General features: G+C 45.3%; 1 protein-coding gene across 3 annotated transcripts in view; it reads left to right on the top strand.

Moving 5' to 3' along the window:
* LOC126239825 (nectin-4-like) overlaps positions 1–21976 on the top strand; it is a 470862-nt gene that overhangs the window by 343182 nt on the left and 105704 nt on the right. For all 3 annotated transcript variants that reach the window (XM_049947887.1, XM_049947888.1, XM_049947889.1), the window contains exon 4: positions 20162–20381. In XM_049947887.1, coding sequence (XP_049803844.1) covers positions 20162–20381 — 220 coding nt within the window. The remainder of the gene's footprint in view (positions 1–20161; positions 20382–21976) is intronic.

The raw sequence follows: 21976 nt of genomic DNA, 5'->3' as shown, positions 1-21976 counted from the left end.
AAAGGAAAGCATATGAAGCTACAGTACAAAATTTTCGCGTGTATTGCATGTTTAAAAGTTTTATCTTTTATCTTATTGGGATAAAGTCCAGCTGGCACACCGATAGTCACGCTCAAGGTTACGCACAAAGCGTACGTAAGCCAATAAACATTTTTTGTTTAAAGCATGAGAGGGGTAGAGGAAGGAAATAAGGAACATGGTAGAGATAATTATGTTATTGTCTATAATACAACATAACAATGTGTCAGTTTGGGAGGATTCGGTCCTGTTACCCGCTTACCTACCTCGTTTCTGGAGGATTCGGGGCTGCGACCCCCCTCCAGTGCTTCTTTAGACATTAATGGAATCCATGCCACGTCGTGTTGCGGAACTACTACGTGCTCGCGGGGTCCCTACACGATATGAGGCAGGTGTACCCGTTTTTTTGGCTCTTCAGTGCGGCAGAGGACCTTATCAGGGACGACGGCTGTTCGTATCAACTTCACAATGCATCTTATCATAAGCAGAATCTGTGAGGGAACTTTTTGCGAACAATAACATTCCAGAGATGGACTGGAGTGCCCGGCTTCTCGACCTCAATCCAACTGAAAGCCATTGTGATGATTTATAACATCTATTTCAATCCAGTGCACTACTTCTCGGGTTCATGGTTAATAGTACTAACTCGTTCTACAACAGCTGCAACATGTACTGATAAAGCGTCGGAATACAGATTGTACGACCATTCACTCCCATTATCCATCGTAGAGGAAGGTGTTTACTGTCCTTCTAATTTCACTGGATTCACGGCAGAAGTGGAACGCGTAAGTGATAAGTCGTATATGTTAAGCTTACTTGATGCACACTCATTCTGTACAGAAGGTCGACAAAGAAAGTTTCTATATTTCGTCTGTTTTGTGAATCGTTTACGCTGTCACTAGCCTCTTGTTATCAAGGCGCCATATTTGTAGAAAATTCTCCTCATATCCCTTACATTCGAGAAGAAATTCGAGCTTTCGAGAATTTCGGCACTCGTTGTAATGAAGGGGGCAAACTAGCTGATGGGATCAACGCATACCTCTTATACCTTGTAGAGATGCCTATTATACAAGATGTGATGACTGGTGGGAATAGGTATTCAAGATTCTAAGTCAGACACTGACTTTATGTGTCATCTTATGGCAATTTACTGAACGATATTTGCGTGCAAATAATCCCCAAACCCTGACAAGAATTACAGAGAAAGATGACAAACATTTTGTACGATGCCACCTAGGCAAGCCCAGAGTATCACAGTGGAGGCGGTGGAAGTAATCTGGACCACATAATCTGGCCGTATTTAGTTGTCCAGAGAAAAAGAAGTTAGCAAACATATTTGTAAGTGGATTATGAATTTCTCAGGACATATGGCTTGACGCATTGTTCTAAATAGAACAAAATCGACGTATGTGAAGGTAATTGCGTAACTATACTAAGTGATCAGAATGAAATTTTCACTCTGCAGCGGAGTGTGCGCTGGTATGGAACTTCCTGGCAGATTAAAACTGTGTGCCGGACCGAAACTCGAACTGGGAACCTTTGCTTTTTCGGGCAAGTGCTCTACCATCTGAACTACCCAAGCACGACTCACGATCCGTCCTCACAGCTTCAATTCTGCCAGTACCTCGTCTCCTACCTTCCAAATTTGCACTTGCCCGCAAAAAGGCAAAGGTCCCCAGTTCGAGTCTCGGTCCGGCACACAGTTTTAATCTGCCGGGATGTTTTATGCTGTTTTTTACAATATGTGTAAGAGGGCAACCCCCCCCCCCTCCCAGACACACACACACACACGCACACACACACACGTACAACCCTAAGAAATAATATGGGGAGTCCATTAAAAAACAACGCAAGTTTATGTTGAAACTAATATTTGATTACGTTTTAGAATGTCTCATAGTATTTGCTTTTATGAGTCCTGCCATACGCTCATACTCATGAAAGTCGTTTTTCTATATCTATTGCTGCCATATGTAACTGATTGCGTAAGAAATAATACGGGATGCCCACTTTAAGAAAATCGTTAGGTTTATGTTGAAACTAGTATTTGCTTACGCCTTAGAATGTCTCATAGTATATACAAGGGCAGTTCAATAAGTAATGCAACACATTTTTTTTCTGAAACAGGGGTTGTTTTATTCAGCATTGAAATACACCAGGTTATTCCCCAATCTTTTAGCTACACAACACTATTTTTCAACGTAATGTCCATTCAATGCTACGGCCTTACGCCACCTTGAAATGAGGGCCTGTATGCCTGCACAGTACCATTCCACTGGTCGATGTCGGAGCCAACGTCGTACTGCATCAATAACTTCTTCATCATCCGCGTAGTGCCTCCCACGGATTGCGTCCTTCATTGGGCCAAACATATGGAAATCCGACGGTGCGAGATCGGGGCTGTAGGGTGCATGAGGAAGAACAGTCCACTGAAGTTTTGTGAGCTCCTCTCGGGTGCGAAGACTTGTGTGAGGCCTTGCGTTGTCATGAAGAAGGAGAAGTTCGTTCAGATTTTTGTGCCTACGAACACGCTCAAGTCGTTTCTTCAATTTCTGAAGAGTAGCACAATACACTTCAGAGTTGACCGTTTGACCATGGGGAAGGACATCGAACAGAATAACCCCTTCAGCGTCCCAGAAGACTGTAACCATGACTTTACCGGCTGAGGGTATGGCTTGAAACTTTTTCTTGGTAGGGGAGTGGGTGCGGCGCCACTCCATTGATTGCCGTTTTGTTTCAGGTTCGAAGTGATGAACCCATGTTTCATCGCCTGTAACAATCTTTGACAAGAAATTGTCACCCTCAGCCACATGACGAGCAAGCAATTCCGCACAGATGGTTCTCCTTTGCTCTTTATGGTGTTCGGTTAGACAACGAGGGACCCAGCGGGAACAAACCTTTGAATATCCCAACTGGTGAACAATTGTGACAGCACTACCAACAGAGATGTCAAGTTGAGCACTGATTTGTTTGATGGTGATCCGTCGATCATCTCGAACGAGTGTGTTCGCACGCTCCGCCATTGCAGGAGTCACAGCTGTGCACGGCCCGCCCGCACGCGGGAGATCAGACAGTCTTGCTTGACCTTGCGGCGATGATGACACACGCTTTGCCCAACGACTCACCGTGCTTTTGTCCACTGCCAGATCACCGTAGACATTCTGCAAGCGCCTATGAATATCTGAGATGCCCTGGTTTTCCGCCAAAAGAAACTCGATCACTGCCCGTTGTTTGCAACGCACATCCGTTACAGACGCCATTTTAACAGCTCCGTACAGCGCTGCCACCTGTCGGAAGTCAATGAAACTATACGAGACGAAGCGGGAATGTTTGAAAATATTCCACAAGAAATTTCCGGTTTTTTCAACCAAAATTGGCCGAGAAAAAAAAATGTGTTGCATTACTTATTGAACTGCCCTCGTATTTTCACGAAACCTGTATTACATTGATACCACTGAAAGTAGTTTTTCAATACCTATTTTTGTTCCACACAGACTGTGCTGAAACGCTTAAGGGCGCCATCCTGCATACATTGTTATGGTTGAACATCTGAGAGACGGCAGGGCGTAAGCCCTCTTTGGCGTTCATGTGCAGTTTCTGTTACTTATCATCCAGTGTGTGAAAATCAGAAGGCTTGGCAAAATTTACGTTCCAGATTCGCTTCTGAAATATCTTTCTTTGCTTAGAGACACACTGATAGTTCACTGTGGTAGGTAGCAAGCACAACACCTAGTTACTAGACCCTGGTGTCGTCAAGAAACGTTAGCGAACATTTTGTCTCTAACTGAAGTTCTTCCCTGTGACGTGATCTCTCACCACTAGACTTAATTAACGCGCTGGTAACAGAACTTCAGAACATTATTAAGACAACGGCTCCATAGTCTTTAGAATATTTGTTGTGATTTAATGATGTTGACTGTTGCGGAAGACAGTTTCTAAAGTTCAAGAATGTGATCAATCTCATAAAATTCAGATTGTTAATTCGTACTGAAATTACTCATGCAGACAACTGCGTTTCTTTTCCTTTCACATTATGTTGATTAGGAATGGCGCGCAAAAGTGCATGTTTTCTCGTTGATAAATGTAAAAAATGGAAATTAACTACTCAAGCTGAATAATCTTAAGATCCATCACCACAAAATTTAACTTGAAACGATTGGTCGACAAGAAAATTGCCAGCTACATCCGCTATCAGTGAAATGTCTATGTCTTCAAATCAACATGTATAGTAAAATATGTTACAGAACAGAGTTCTGTACCACAGACATAACTACCCCTTTACATAAAATGTGATGTCACGTTTTCCTCACGTCTCTATTGCATTAGTTTCAAGAATATTCTTCCATTTGTTGTCATTTTTATCAAGTTAGTTAAACATTCATTTCAATCGACACTGCCTATAAATAAAGAATTATTTCGTCACCCAAAGATTATTTATATGATGCTGCCCACTATACGAAATTTCAGCAGAGTTTCGAATACTTTGTGATACTTTCAAATAAAAAAAAATTTAAACTCTAACAGTCTGCCAGCATATCTCTCGTAGCACAATCACGTTACCTACATGTTTTTCCCATTTGCATGTTAAGATAAAATTCTGATTGGTGTTAACATGTGGAAAAAACCGCGTTGAACGCCTTAATATTTTGGGACAAACATTACATACCCAACAGTGCAGTTAACCTTTGCACATCAGTCATTTCAGCAAAAGGTACGCTTCGTTCCATTGAAAGGATTATTTAGAAATCTACTCATTAGTGTACATACCATATGTTAAACTTGCAATGGAAGAGCGGGTGTATTATATTCACATGGAGACAGATCTTTTCGTTCTTCAGTGCAGCGAGAAATGGGAGAGGTTAATTTAAAAAGGAAAGTTTTCTATCAACGCCGTCACAAAAAGGAAAGTAAGTGGCTAATGGAACGATAATCTAATTACAGAGCCCTTTTATTAATATGTAAAACTAATACGAAGAAGCAGTAAATTAACTTTAGCTACTATAGCTTAATTCATTGTTAAATGGAGAAGCCTGTGAAGTAAATCAATGCTGCATAAGTTTCTTTCACTTTTTACTTCCAATATACGCTTGGCTGATGGAATCCACGTAACGCTGGTGGCAGTTAAATTTCCCTTTCATCAATACCGAAACTGAAGTTTTCGAATTACTTTAGATGAAAGCGCTGTATATTATTAAATAATGCCTCCAGCTGAAGTGATCTAATGACAGTCCCTTAACTGCGTATGCACTGCCAGTTCTTTGTCTCTCAAAACTGTTCATTAAATGTTAAGTAATGAAGGGTCTATTCATGTAGCAGTTCATCTCTATAAAATTATTCGTCCCGCATATAAAATTTTGTAGATGTCATAACGACCTTTTGTGATACCTTTCGGGTCCTTTGAGATAATTAATATGCACGTGGGCAATTTAAATCTCCTTCGTAAGATTGAAAATAATAGTCAAGTGTCAGTAGGACTACCACACTGAGGTTTCCGTGCAAAATTAATTATGTGTGCATACAGTTCACGCATCCTGAGAATCGAGGATCTCAACGAGTTTTACTTGTTTTCAATACAGATAATGGCATGATATCCGTACCGCGAATTCCAAGAGTGTATCAAAATCCCTACGGTAATTCCTGACACCAGCCCGCACGAAAAAAAAAAGAAACGAACAGGGCACTTCAGATATAGAAGATTAAATGAAATATTGACTAAAACATTTCATGTTTGCACACAGAAAAGATAGTTTATTATGTTTCTCACAGATGATGACTGCGATTTGTGTTCTAATGACAGGAAGATATTTTTCATGGTAAAACGACAATTTAACAATATTCGGTTTTCTCTGCTGTACTTTGACTGTGAAACCTTGCTTCTTTCGAAGTTTCATGATTCTGTATCAACGAAAACTGCTCTATAAGTTATGATGAGTCTTCGAGTATCAAAATATGTGACACAATGATCAGCCAGAACATTATGACCACAGAACTACTATCGATATAAACCAGTCCAAACGATAGCAGCTTCACAATCACGAGGAATGACTGCTAGGCAGACACACGGATTGTGTATGTAGGAGCACTGAGCGTGCTGTCCGTGTGTGGAATTGGAGAGGAGCGTGATCTATCTGGGTTTGACAGAGGGCAGATTGTGAAGGCCTGGAGGCTGTGCAAGGGCATTTCGGAAACTGCACGACTTCTTGGGTGTTCGAGGAATGCTGTGATGAGTGTCTTCGTGGCGGAACCACGGTGAGACCACGCCCAGACGTCATGGGGTTGGGCGGCGACCCGTCTATACAGATGCCGGACTTCATAGATTGGGCAGAGTGGTGAAACAGGACAGGCGGCGAACTGTGACGCAACAAGCACCAGACGATAATGCTGGGCAGAGTAAGAGTGTTTACTATCAAAAACAGTCTTGCTCACAATTTCTTTATTGTTTACGGTTACTGGCTTCGACCACTACTGTGGTCATCTTCAGACCAATGAGTAAGAACCTCCTTCTGGTGGTGAAGGAGGTTCTTACTCTTTGGTTTGAAGATGACCGCAGTAGTGGTCGAAACCGGCCACCGTAAATAGTAAATAAAGTGTGATCAAGTCTGTTTTTGATAGTAAATATTTGTAACACACTGATCACTGTTCACTCCCACAATGTATTCAAAATAGAGTAAGAGTATGTCTGAACACAAAGTGCACCGAACCATCCTAACGATGTGCCTCCGCAGCGGACGACCCATGCATGTGCCAGTGTTAATGCCACGGTATCGGCAAATACGACTGAAATGGACACATGACTGTCAACACCGGATGCTGGCGCTGTGGCAGACCGTTGCATTGTCTGATGAATCCCGATCTTCAACATGCCGATGGGAGGGCGTCAATCCGTCGTCTTCCAGGGTAACAGTTCCTTGACACATGTACTGCGGGACGGAGACAAGCTGGCAGTGGCTCCATTATGCCGTGGGGAACATTCATGTTTACGTCCATGGGTCCAGTGGGGCTTGTGGACGGCATCATGACAGCCAACCAGTGTCACACACTGGTTGCAGACCACGTGTACTCGTTCATGTCGATCATGTTTACCGACGACAGTGGCATTTTTCAAGAAGATAATGCGTCGTCACTAGGCCAGAAGTGTGACGGATATGTTGGAGGAAGACAGTGGCGAGTTCCAGTTGACGTGTTGGCCCTCCAGGTCGTCAGATCTGAACACAATCGAACAGGTTGGGAACTTTTTGGATACTTTTTGTAAGATCTTTTGGGATCAAACTACTGAGGTCATTGATACCTAAGCTTACACACTAAGTAATCTAACTTACGCTAAGGACAACACACACACCCATGACCGAGGGAGGAATAGAACCTTCGAAGGAGGGAGCTGCGTGGAGTGTCACAAGACGTCCGAGACCGCGCGGCTGCCCGGCGCGGCGAACACGTTTGGGATGCGATTGAACGTGACGTCAGAGCTCATCTCCCCCCTCGACGGAATTTATGAGAATTACGTGACTTGTGTGTGCCAGCTCCCTCCAGCGACCAACTAAGGCCACATTCCTTCTATGCCACAGCGCTTCGCCCCTGTTATCCTTGCCAGAGGTCGCCATGCTAGCCGTAAGGTGGGTGGCCATAACGTTGTCGCTGATCAGTATAATTGGCCGGATCTTTTGACTGACTTTCGAAAAATGATGAAACAAATTTTTTCGTGTTGCATGGTAACAAATTGCAGAAGATTAGATGGGTAGATCACATAACTAGTGAGGAGGTATTGAACATATTTGGAGAGAAGAGAAAGTTCTGGCACAACTTGAGTAGAAGAAGGGATCGGTTGGAAGGGCATATTCTGAGGCATCAAGGGATCACAAATTTAGCATTGGAGGACAAAGTGAAGAGTAAAAATTGCAGAGGGAGACCAAGAGATGAATACACTAAGCAGATGCAGAGGGATGTAGGTTGCAGTAGGTACTGGGCGATGAAGAAGCTTGCACAGGATACAGTAGTAGGGAGAGCTGCATCAAACAAGTCTCTAGGCTGAGGACTACAACAACAACAACAGTTACAAATTAACGATTTTTCGGTTTTTCCTTTGCTTGTACAGTGAAACCTCGCTTCTTGGCAAGTTTCATGTTTTCATGGCTACGGGAAATACCCTATAGGTTTTAAGGAGTTAGTTTCCGAGTATCTATGTATGTGACATAAATGGCCGAATCTATTGATTCAATTGAACGAGAATCATAATATTTTTACACTGCCAAGGAACCATAGACCTTATGTGACATAAATTTTGTTGTGTCTAGACAAGACAGCCTAGACACAACGAGAGGAAGCCGAAAGGCACGCGCTTAAACTCACGCAGGCTGGCGTGAGGTCTGAAACAGGATACGTAATGAATGCTATAAAGAAAAGTACGTAGCTTCTGGAATACTTAACTTTAATCCACATTTGTAGAACATCGCTCTTGATGATACATTAATAGAATCTCAATATCAATTGAATACGGCGCCTTGCTAGGTCGTAGCAAATGTAGCTGAAGGCTATGCTAACTATCGTCTCGGCAAATGAGAGCGTATTTGTCAGTGAACCATTGCTATGAACGTCGGCTGTACAACTGGAGCGAGTGCCAGGACGTCTCTCTAGACCTGCCGTGTGGTGGCGCTCGGTCTGCAATTACTGACAGTGGCGACACGCGGGTCCGGCGTATACTAATGGACCGCGGCCGATTTAAAGGCTACCACCTAGCAAGTGTGGTTTCTACCCGTTGCTGACAAAAAGGGTTCTCAACAGTCGGGCAGACAGACAGACAGACAACAAAGCGAGGCTATAGAGGTTTATAGACTGAGGTAGAGAACACACATAGTCTGTGACGCCTGATTTCGACCTTTGCGTTTTAACCGACAACAAAATTAACTGTAGTACACGGTACGAAAAACTGTGCTCTTTCGGGATTATTGACAGTGTTAAACTTTATACTTCAAATCACGTAGTTAATTGGGAAAGTGTTGTACTATTTCTGTCTGCGCTGTCATTCTTGTTTAGCCAAATTCGTAAAGTTTTCTATCTAAAGATTAATGATCAAGGAGTTGTCTAATGACTATTTAATGTGTGATATGTTTCGGCTGTTTTTGAAAGTATACAAAGGCTGTGCTGATTTCATCAAGCTGATCATAGGAAGTAGTGTATATTCGCGAACCTCTGAGACTAAGTACATAATTTTGATTTTTCGCAATAATATTTCTGTGTCCAATCATTTTCACTTAAGAGTTTTAGAGTTTCTAAATTATTTGGTCGACAGTTATTGAATGTCTTGTTAGAATGTTGAAGAATATTATCATATTAGACTCCAGGATGTCAATAGCAGAATTTTATTACTCCTGTCTCATGCAACTCTTGTGTTGGATCGCATAACACTGGGAAGGTTTGATGCTGTATATGAGGTACGCAATATGCCCTGTCTTGGGCAGACACGACTGTATTATCATTCTTCGACATTTTGTCGGGCTCTTCATAGGGAAATATCTGGGAATTCACGAAACTCATTACTGCTCCCGTTTGTTGAAAGATGTAGACACATAAAAGACTAAACTAAGAAAATCAGTTAACGACAGTCTGCGGAGAAATTCTTGAGGAACAAACTGATGACAAGAATTCATGAGATAAAAACGCTACAGAGTTTCGTTGTCAAAACGGTCAACGGCTGCTGCTAGCGCACCATTTTGGCAGCTGATATGACTTCATGGATTGCGCGATTACAAACAGTGTTCTTAAGACAAGTGGGGATGTGTTGGACGTGTCTGATATCTGAAATGCTGGATGTAGTAAATCCTGTGGCCCCACATACGAAACAAATGTTTGCTGTCAAGACAGTGGCATCGCTTTCTATAGCTTCAACGCTCTGTAGTGCTCTTGAGTGACAGTTTTTGCTATCGGTTGTTATACATAAATCCTGTAAGTGGCATCCGCACACTGCAGTAGTATAACCCCTCTTGGGGACCTCGTTCGCAGTTCATAACTAGGGGGAAATTTGAATGACTTAACTGCTATTGGCACTGAAATAACTCAACAGCTGCCGTTAAAATTTGAGACCTGATCGGGACTAGAACCCGAATTCTCCATTTCTCCCGAACGGTCGCCTTGACTGATTCGGTCATCCGGGCATGCTTCCAGTGCGATTCAAGTTACCAAGTAGAGCTTACCACTCATATTGTGACTCTCTTCCTTTCCCCCGTTGCTCGGAGCCTCACTGTTTTCCCGCGAAGGGACGAACAATGGTATTTATCAGCACTGAAATGGACGCATTGGCCACTGAGGCACATTTATATAAGTGTGGTGTCCATTCTTTTAGACATGTCAGAAAGAAGACGTTACACATATGCCTGCTCTCATTTGTAGTAATTTTGATACTGTGTGTGTGTGTGTGTGGAGGAGAGAGGATGTGTACAGCCACTGACCTTCAGGCACTTGTATCGGCTCCGTTCGTTCTCCTCGACGTGTTTTCTGTTGAGTTAACATGACGCTACACTGTTGTATCCAAAGTGTCACGCTCAAGACACTGGTATAGATGGTATACTGTCTAGCTTTTTGGCCAGGCCAGACACGTCACATGTTTTGCTGTAAGTTCTCTTGTTTGCGGCAGCCAATCGGACGTCTAGCAGTGAGAATTGCACGTGAACTCTGACTGATGTGAACCCAGTTGTCAGGTTGCCCGTGGTTGGTTGGTTGGGTTAAAGATTAAAGGGACCAAACTACAAACGTCATCGGTCTCCAGGTTGCCCGTGAACTTTGCTGTTGTTCTGGTCAGTGTTCTGCCCGCTCGCACAGTGGCAAGTTGTTGTTTCACATCATACTGGTGCAAATTTTCTGCTGAAGTCAGTAAAGGCTTAAGAAAAGGATTACAAATGCGATCTGCCGCAGTCTTGTGTGATGTCGCGGCTAGGCACGCTAAATCTCTTGCGATTTGGCGTTCCAAATGATAATGGAACTTAGTTTCTTGTGGATAGGTTAGGTCACACGTGCACTTACCCATACATGCTAATGCTACCCATGATCATTTGAGCTACTAAAGCACACTCTCATCCTGAAATAGGCGTGTTCTTCACTTTTTAAAATCATTATTTTATCTATCCTATAAAAAGATTTATTTATTTTTTTGTACGCAATTAATGAGTTTTAGTGTGCATCTGCATTTTCTGTAAAAGGAGTCGTTTTCTGATACAGTAAGTTATTAAGAGATCTGGATCGACGTGCCTATTGTTTTTTTAATCATACATGTTTTTGTTGCAACCAAGAGCTTTCATAAGCTCACGTTTTCCAAAGGGCCGTAGGCTGCAGATTAGCTCTCACCACATGCTCAGACAAAAGTTGCTTCTGTTGCGTCCAGAGGTCAGAGTTTCTGCGTTTAAGTAAGGTTAGGTGTTGCTTTAGATTATACGAATTGAATGAACGCGTGTATTCCACAGAAAATACTGTGTCTCAACAAAGGTATCCGGCGATCTCTGTCTGATGCAGGACAGATCGCTAAATTCACGTGAGACGGTCCTACCAGTATAAAAGGAGGCGACGATTGTTGTTTTGTCAAGAGAAAAGCAGTAACAGCAAAATATAGACTTGTCATAGGATGTCACCTCATAAGTAATTAATCAGGGGCATTCCAACAAGCCAACTGCTGGTGACGTGATAGTGAAGCGGAAACGCTAAGGAACAACCCTAGCTTATCCAAGACCATCCAGACTCCCACGTACTGACGGAGCAGAACCGTCGATTATTGTGGAAGGTGGCTGCAAAATATTGCATGAAATGACCGGAACGAATAACTCGTCAGTTCAAAAGTGCTACCAACAGTCCAACCAGCACCATAAGAATAAGGAGGATGGGTTACAGTGATGAAGTAGCTCCTCATGAGCCACACATTTCTGTAGTGACTGCTAAGCGACGTTTGAGTGGTGTAAACAGCGACGCCACTGGGCAATGTGTGACTGGAAATGAGTAGTTTTGAATGATTAAGCACGCTATGAACACACATTACAGCACCGTGTACCGTGTACAGTGTAGGGACAGTTCGGAGATGATTACTACACTACTGGCCATTAAAATCGCTCCACCACGAAGACGACGTGTTGCAGACGCGAAATTTAACCGACAGGACGAAGATGCTGTGATATGCAAATGATTAGCTTTTCAGAGCATTCACACCTACAACGTTCTGACATGAGGAAAGTTTCCAACCGATTTCTCATGCACAAACAGCAGTTGACCGGCGTTGCCTGGTGAAACGTTGTTCTGATGCCTTGTGTAATGAGGAGAAATGCGTACCATCATGTTTCCGACTTTGATAAAGGTCGGATTGTAGCCTATCGCGATTGCGCTTTATAGTATGGCGACATTGCTGCTCGCGTCGGTCGAGATCCAATGACTGTTAGCAGAATATGGAATCGGTGGGTTCAGGAGGGTAATACGGAACGCCGTGCTGGATACCAACGGCCTCGTATCACTAGTAGTCGAGGTGACAGGCATCTTATGCGCATGGCTGTAACGGATCGTGCAGCCACGTCTCGATCCCTGAGTCAACAGACGGGGACATTTGCAAGACAACAACCACCTGACCGAACAGTTCGACGACGTTTGCGGCAGCATGGACTATCAGCTCGGAGACCACGCCTGCGGTTACCCTCGACGTTGTATCACAGACAGGAGCGCCTGCGATGGTGTACTCAACGACGAACCTTGGTGAAGGAATGGAAAAACTTTATTTTTTCGAATGAATCCAGGTTCTGTTTACAGCATCATGATGGTCGCATTCGTGTTCGGCGACATCGCGGTGAACGCACATTGGAAGTGTGTATTCGTCATCGCCATACTGGCGTATCACCCGGCTTCATGTATGGGGTGCCATTGGTTACATGTCTCTGTCACCTTTTGTTCGCATTGACGGCACTTTGAATAGTGGACGTTACATTTCAGATGTGTTACGGCCCGTGGCTCTGCCCTTCATACGAACCCTGCAAAACCCTACATTTCTGCAGGATAATGAACGACCGCGTGTTGCAGGTCATGTACGGGCGTTTCTGGATACAGAAACTGTTCGACTGCTGCCCTGGCCAGCACATTCTCCAGATCTCTCACCAATTGAAAACGTCTGGTCAATAGTGGCCGAGCAGCTGGCTCGTCACAATACTCCAGTCACTACTCTTGATGAACTGTGGTATCGTGTTGAGACTACATGGGCAGCTCTACCTGCACACCGCATCCAAGCTCTGTTTGACTCAATGCCCTGGCGTATCAATGCCGTTATTACGGCCAGAGGTGGTTGTTCTCGGTACTGATTTCTCACGATCTATGCACCCAAATTGAGTGAAAATGTAATCACATGCCATTTGTCCAAAGAATACTCGTTTATCATCTGCATTTCTTCTTGGTGTAGTTATTTTAATGGCCAGGTACATCTCAAATAACCAGCATTAAATGAATGCCACACGTACCTGTAACTGCGATGTCATCACTTCAAACACCAACTGCCAACTTGACAGTGGCTTTTTGATGTGTACCATTGTTTTTATGTCGTTCTGAAAGAAGCCTGCGTTAATCATTTGTGTTAGTCATTGATGGATCGTGATAACCCCTTCATCATCAACTAAGGCCTGAAGATGGTGTATTGAGGCGCCGAAACTGGTAGCTGCACAATAAATGTCATCATAAGGACGGCTGTAGATGTTTCATTTTCTTACAATACTGAACGGTCGTAGTCCCAGTCAAAAGGATGGACACACAGAAATTACTTGCGATGTCCTCCTTGACCTTTCTGTCTGAACAGTTCTTAGTTTATTCCCATTTTAATGTATACTACTAGTTGTGCCGATCCTTCTGATCGGACTTGTAGCTGTTGGGTTGGGTTGTTTTGGGGGAAGAGGCCAAACAGCGAGGTCATCGGTCTCATCGGATTAGGGAAGGATGGGGAAGGAAGTCGGCCGTGCCCTTTGAAAGGAACCATCCCAGCATTTGCCTGGAGAGATTTAGGGAAATCACGGAAAACCTAAATCAGGATGGCCGGACGCGGGATTGAACCGACGTGTAGCTGAAGACGCCTGTTACCTTTCCAAGAAAATGGTGTCAGACAGGTGACTGACGCTGTACATGTCAGCGTTTTTTTCTTTTTTTAATTCCTTGTTCAGAATACATTATAATTACACAAACGTAACCCACCACCTTAATGATTAGTGGGTCCTAAGTGTCACAGTGTTGTTTTTTGCAACTAATTAGATTTTTACTTGTGAACTGCAGACAGGACAGGTTAATGAGCAAACTTAAGTTCTATGTTAAGCTGTACACACTAATACCTACTTGTAGCTAATCTCAACTGCCTACAACGTCACAGGTGTTGTGGTTGGCAGGAGAGCCAACACCGTGTTAATAGAGGAAGCCGAAAGGCACGCGTTTTAGCTCACGCAGGCTGGCGTGAGGTCTGGAACAGGACAAGGAAATTAGAATTTAGAAAAACGGACGTAGCTGGTGGAATACTTAACTTTAATCCGTTAATGGTGAACGTCGGTCTTGACGGTACATTATTTACAATATCAATAGTAACTGGTAATGGCGCCTTGCTAGGTCGTAGGAAATGACGTAGCTGAAGGCTATGCTAACTATCGTCTCGGCAAATGAGAGCGTATTTTGTCAGTGAACCATCGCTAGCAAAGTCGGTTGTACAACTGGGGCGAGTGCTAGGAAGTCTCTCTAGACCTGCCGTGTGGCGGCGCTCGGTCTGCAATCAATGATAGTGGCGACACCCGGGTCCGACGTATACTAACGGACCGTGGCCGATTTAAAGGCTATCATCTAGCAACTGTGGTGTCTGGCGGTGACACCACAACAGGTGTGTTAGTGTGGGAATAAACCTCCTGCAATGCCTTGCTCATCGAGCTAATCCCGATGAGCGTGCCCCTGACACTGGGCAGGCCAATATTACTGATCGCTGCAGACAGGACAGGTTAATGAGCAAACTTAAGTTCTATGTTAAGCTGTACACACTAATACCTACTTGTAGCTAATCTCAACTGCCTACAATGTCACAGGTGTTGTGGTTGGCAAGAGAGCCAACACCGTGTTAATAGAGGAAGCCGAAAGGCACGCGTTTTAGCTCACGCAGGCTGGCGTGAGGTATGGAACAGGACAAGGAAATTAGAATTTAGAAAAACGGACGTAGCTGGTGGAATACTTAACTTTAATCCGTTAATGGTGAACGTCGGTCTTGACGGTACATTATTTACAATATCAATAGTAACTGGTAATGGCGCCTTGCTAGGTCGTAGGAAATGACGTAGCTGAAGGCTATGCTAACTATCGTCTCGGCAAATGAGAGCGTATTTTGTCAGTGAACCATCGCTAGCAAAGTCGGTTGTACAACTGGGGCGAGTGCTAGGAAGTCTCTCTAGACCTGCCGTGTGGCGGCGCACGGTCTGCAATCAATGATAGTGGCGACACCCGGGTCCGACGTATACTAACGGACCGTGACCGATTTAAAGGCTACCATCTAGCAAGTGTGGTGTCTGGCGGTGACACCACAACAGGTGTGTTAGTGTGGGAATAAACCTCCTGCAATGCCTTGCTCATCGAGCTAATCCCGATGAGCGTGCCCCTGACACTGGGCAGGCCAATATTACTGATCGCTGCAGACAGGACAGGTTAATGAGCAAACTTAAGTTCTATGTTAAGCTGTACACACTAATACCTACTTGTAGCTAATCTCAACTGCCTACAATGTCACAGGTGTTGTGGTTGGCAGGAGAGCCAACACCGTGTTAATAGAGGAAGCCGAAAGGCACGCGTTTTAGCTCACGCAGGCTGGCGTGAGGTATGGAACAGGACAAGGAAATTAGAATTTAGAAAAACGGACGTAGCTGGTGGAATACTTAACTTTAATCCGTTAATGGTGAACGTCGGTCTTGACGGTACATTATTTACAATATCAATAGTAACTGGTAATGGCGCCTTGCTAGGTCGTAGGAAATGACGTAGCTGAAGGCTATGCTAACTATCGTCTCGGCAAATGAGAGCGTATTTTGTCAGTGAACCATCGCTAGCAAAGTAGGTTGTACAACTGGGGCGAGTGCTAGGAAGTCTCTCTAGACCTGCCGTGTGGCGGCGCTCGGTCTGCAATCAATGATAGTGGCGACACCCGGGTCCGACGTATACTAACGGACCGTGGCCGATTTAAAGGCTACCATCTAGCAACTGTGGTGTCTGGCGGTGACACCACAACAGGTGTGTTAGTGTGGGAATAAACCTCCTGCAATGCCTTGCTCATCGAGCTAATCCCGATGAGCGTGCCCCTGACACTGGGAAGGCCAATATTACTGATCGCTGCAGGTTCCTATTCCGATTTCTATTTCTAAATACTATCAACTACTAACCCATCTACGTCAAGACCGGTGCAGTCGTTGTTGTGAAGTTAATGTACCCCACTCCCTCTAGCCATGCACATGGCGGATTCCAACATGCAAGTAGACCTGTCCACGCACAGGCGGTACAGGATTAGGGTACTAGGACATGTTCGGTAATTTGCTATTGATCACGAATGTCCCTCAAGTATGCTGTCAGAACTTTTCGTGGTACCTCGTTAGCCAGATTATTCAAGGTTTGGAAAGTCTTCTCGTGTCTCAGAAAGCCGTATGTGTCGTTGCTTGGTAGTTGCCGTCGTAATCATCGAAAAGGGGGCACTCGTAAAGCACATGGTCGAGAGTACCCTCGGATGCGCCACAGTCACACACGGGCGTAGCCCTCTTCCCAAACCGGCATAGATATGTCGGATGGGGTCCATGACCAGTGAGAAAATGGATCAAACCCAGGGTTATCTCAAAATACCCCATACCTAGCCTTTCCTTTACATTTGATATGAACTGCGAAGTTCTTCTGCCAGATTCGTCCAATTCACATGATTCCTGCCATAATTCTTAGCCTCTTTTCCTTATCTCACCTATGGCCTTAACCCGAACTCCCAAAATGTCTTCTATTTTCATATCATCACCTATCTTAGCCCAATACCATGCGGCTTGCTCCCTAATTTTGATGTCCAGAGGACAGAGCCCCGTTATTACTAATAGGGGGGCCCCCTGGAGATGCCCTGTAAACCCCCACAGACCTTCACAACATGGGTCTCTGTGCTCACTTTCATGGCGGGCACCAACCTCGTGAGCCTGTGAGCCCAGACTCCCGAGCCGTAACGCACTATTGACGTCAGTATGCTATTGTTGTACAATTTTATCATGTGAGGGGGAAGGTGAAATCTTTTATGACCTACAGAGATGAGTTTATTAAGTACCTTTGGGTCATGAATTCAATGTGCCTTCCGAAGTTCCATCTTCCATCGATGATAATGCTCAAGTAGCGTGTCTCACGCCGCCTAAAGACTCGTGAGCCCTCAATTGTCACAGTAGGATTTCTCACTAGCTGTCCTTTTAGCAGAAGATAACTTATATTCTAACTAAAGTTCAGTATTGATCACAACACTTTTTTTTCAACGACATAGGTGACCGGTTTCGGTTATATTTATATAAACATCTTGAGACCCATGGCTTCCTTGGAGGATGGTAGGCAGCGCTCCTCAGCTGCTACGAAGTCTTCGTAGCAGCTGAGGAGAGCTCCATCCTACCATCGTCTTAGGAAGCCATGTGTTCAAGATGGTTATATAAATACACTCATGGAAATTGAAATAAGAACACCGTGAATTCATTGTCCCAGGAAGGGGAAACTTTATTGACACATTCCTGGGGTCAGATACATCACATGATCACACTGACAGAACCACAGGCACATAGACACAGGCAACAGAGCATGCACAATGTCGGCACTAGTAAAGTGTATATCCACCTTTCGCAGCAATGCAGGCTGCTATTCTCCCATGGAGACGATCGTAGAGATGCTGGATGTAGTCCTGTGGAACGGCTTGCCATGCCATTTCCACCTGGCGCCTCAGTTGGACCAGCGTTCGTGCTGGACGTGCAGACCGCCTGAGACGACGCTTCATCCAGTCCCAAACATGCTCAATGGGGGACAGATCCGGAGATCTTGCTGGCCAGGGTAGTTGACTTACACCTTCTAGAGCACGTTGGGTGGCACGGGATACATGCGGACGTGCATTGTCCTGTTGGAACAGCAAGTTCCCTTGCCGGTCTAGGAATGGTAGAACGATGGGTTCGATGACGGTTTGGATGTACCGTGCACTATTCAGTGTCCCCTCGACGATCACCAGTGGTGTACGGCCAGTGTAGGAGATCGCTCCCCACACCATGATGCCGGGTGTTGGCCCTGTGTGCCTCGGTCGTATGCAGTCCTGATTGTGGCGCTCACCTGCACGGCGCCAAACACGCATACGACCATCATTGGCACCAAGGCAGAAGCGACTCTCATCGCTAAAGACGACACGTCTCCATTCGTCCCTCCATTCACGCCTGTCGCGACACCACTGGAGGCGGGCTGCACGATGTTGGGGCGTGAGCGGAAGACGGCCTAACGGTGTGCGGGACCGTAGCCCAGCTTCATGGAGACGGTTGCGAATGGTCCTCGCCGATACCCCAGGAGCAACAGTGTCCCTAATTTGCTGGGAAGTGGCGGTGCGGTCCCCTACGGCACTGCGTAGGATCGTACGGTCTTGGCGTGCATCCGTGCGTCGCTGCGGTCCGGTCCCAGGTCGACGGGCACGTGCACCTTCCGCCGACCACTGGCGACAACATCGATGTACTGTGGAGATCTCACACCGCACGTGTTGAGCAATTCGGCGGTACGTCCACCCGGCCTCCCGCATGCCCACTATACGCCCTCGCTCAAAGTCCGTCAACTGCACATACAGTTCACGTCCACGCTGTCGCGGCATGCTACCAGTGTTAAAGACTGCGATGGAGCTCCGTATGCCACGGCAAACTGGCTGACACTGACGGCGGCGGTGCACAAATGCTGCGCAGCTAGCGCCTTTCGACGGCCAACACCGCGGTTCCTGGTGTGTCCGCTGTGCCGTGCGTGTGATCATTGCTTGTACAGCCCTCTCGCAGTGTCCGGAGCAAGTATGGTGGGTCTGACACACCGGTGTCAATGTGTTCTTTTTTCCATTTCCAGGAGTGTATAAACATCTTGAGTCCCATGGCTTTCTTGGAGGATGGTAGGCAGCGCTCCTCAGCTGCTACGAAGTCTTCGTAGCAGCTCCGCCTACCATCCTCTTAGGAAGCCATGGTGTCGGTTATATAAATATAACCGAAACCGGTCATCTATGTTATAGATACATAAGTGTTGTGATCAATACTGAACTTTAGTTTAAATATAATACTCTATTGAGCACTGTATTCCAAAAATGTTTACCAAAATTGAAGAAGGCAAGTTGATTTTGTTGGTGAAATTGACATCTGGGTATTTCGGCACCACAGTTCAAGTTTATCTACGACCCTCTCTGTTTTCGGCTCAATGTCTTCGCGGCTCCGGCCGCCAACAAACAGGAGGTTATCAGCGTAGGCTATCACCTCTAGCACCTCTTCACTTTGTAGCAGGTTGTTCAGAAGTGGTTCCATGTGGATGTCTCAGAATAGGGGACCTAATACGGAACCCTGGGGACATCCCTTCGTTAAGGTTTTTTCCAATATTACCGCTAGGGTGTGATAGGTAGGCCTCCCGATCCTCACAATAGCTCGTCAGGCAACCATATAGCGGCTCTGGACAGCCTTTCTCCCAAAAGAAGAAGAGCGAAGGCCACCACAGGTTGTAAAAGGCGCCACTGGAGTCGACCGTAATGCCAACAACGTACTTATATAGGACTGAGCTGCAGACCTCAACCGCCAGGACGATTGCATCAGTTGCCGACCGCCCTCGCCTGAAGTCGAACTGCCTGCTGCTCATGCCGCACAGCACACGGTGTGTAGTCAGTCTATCAGCTAGCAATTTTTCTAGGAGTTTTCCAAACGCGTATAATAAGCAAATAGGTCCAAAGAATTTAGCTTCAATTGGGTCTTTATCAGGGCCTTTCTTAATAAGTACCACATTACCGACTTTCCAGATTTTCGGGAATCTTTCCTGCCTGAGGCATTCGCTGAATAGGTGGGTAAGTGGAGCTACCAGCTGGGGTGCTAACAACTGTACCACCTCCACCACATGTCAGCTCTTGTCCTCTGCCCGGCAGGTGTCGTGGATGCGGCGCGAGGAGGGCGGCGGCCTGCAGCTGCTGACGTTCGGGCCGCACACGTACAGCGCGGACGAGCGCTACGAGCTGAGCTACGAGCCGCGGCAGGGCGACTGGCGGCTGCGCATCCGCGCGGCGGCCGAGCGCGACCAGGGCGACTACGAGTGCCAGGTGTCTGCGCACCCGCCCGCCGTCTTCCGCGTCCGCCTCACCGTCGTCGGTCAGTACAGACAGGCGCACACGGCGGCCAAACTCTGTCACCTCACACGGGCCACCAAGCTGCCACCGTGTAACGCAGCCTCTAGTCTCTAGAGCTGCGGACGTCAAACATTTTTACAACAAGATCAAATACTGATTTTGTGGGCCGGCACCTGTCGCCGCGTATGAAACTATCATGTTACCGCTTGTTATTGATTGGTAACCCATATAAATCATGAAAGAAGGTTCTATACATGGAAGAAGCCTGGAGATACATGAGGGTCTCAGATAGATTATATAATGGCAAGAGAGAGATTCTGGAAGCAAATCTTAAACTGTAAGACATTTCCAGGGGCAGATGTGGACTCTGACCACAATCTATTAGTTATGTAGGTTAAAAATGAAGAAACTACAAAAAGATGGGAATCTTAGAAGGAGATGTGTCCTGGATAAACTGAAAGAAACAGAGGTTGTACAGAGCAGCAGGGAGAGCATTAGGGAACGATTGACAAGAATGGGGAAAAGAAATACGGTAGAAGAAGAATGGGTAGCTTTCACAGATGAAATAGTGAAGGTAGCAGAGGATGAACTAGGTAAAGATACGAGGGCTACTAGAAATCCTTGGGCAATTTAATTGATCAAAGAAGAAAGAACAAAAATGCAGTAAATGAAGCAGGCAAAAAGGAATACAAACGTCTCAAAAATAAGATCGACAGGAAGTGCCAAAGAGGTAAGCAGGCATGGCTAGAGGACAAAAGTAAGGATGTAAAGGTGCATATCACCTGGGGTAAGGTAGATACTGCCTACAGGAAAATTAAAGAGACCTTTGTAGAAAAGAGATCCACTTGTATGAATATCAAGAGCTCAGATGGAAACCCAGTTCTAAGAAAAGAAGGGAAAGCAGAAAGATGTAAGGAGTATGTAGAGGGTCTAGACAAGGGCGGTGTTCTTGAGGACTATATTATAGAAATGGAAGCGAATGTAGATGAAGATGAAATAGGAGATATGATACTGCATGAAGAGTTTGACAGAGCACTGAAAGACCTAAGTTGAAACAAGGCCGCTGGAGTAGACAACATTCCATTACAACTACTGACAGCCTTGGGAGAGCCAGGCCTAACAAAACACTACCATCTAGTGTGCAAGACGTATGACACTGGCGAAATACGCCCATACTTCAAGAAGAATATAATAATTCGAATCCCAAAGTAAGGAGGTGTTGACAGATGTGAAAATCACCGGTCAGTTTAATAAGCCACAGCTGCAAAATACTAACACGAATTCTTTACAGACGAATGGAAAACCTGGTAGATGCCGACCTCGGGGAAGATCAGTTTGGATTCCGTGGAAATGTTGGAACACGTGAGGCAATACTGACCCTACGACTTATCTTAGAAAATAGTTTAAAGAAAGGCAAACCTACGTTTCCAGCATTTATAGACTTACAGAATGCTTTTGACAATGTTGACTGGAATACTTTCTATCAAATTCTGAAGGTGGCAGGTGTAAAAGACAGGGAGAGAAAGCCTATTTACAATTTATACAGAAACTAGATGACAGTTATAAGAGTCGAGGAGCATGAAAGGTAAGCAGTGGTTCGGAAGGGAGTGAGACAGG

The sequence above is a fragment of the Schistocerca nitens genome, chromosome 1, assembly GCF_023898315.1.
Source record: "Schistocerca nitens isolate TAMUIC-IGC-003100 chromosome 1, iqSchNite1.1, whole genome shotgun sequence".
NCBI lineage: Eukaryota > Metazoa > Arthropoda > Insecta > Orthoptera > Acrididae > Schistocerca > Schistocerca nitens.
This window is presented reverse-complemented; position numbering and strand designations above follow the sequence as displayed.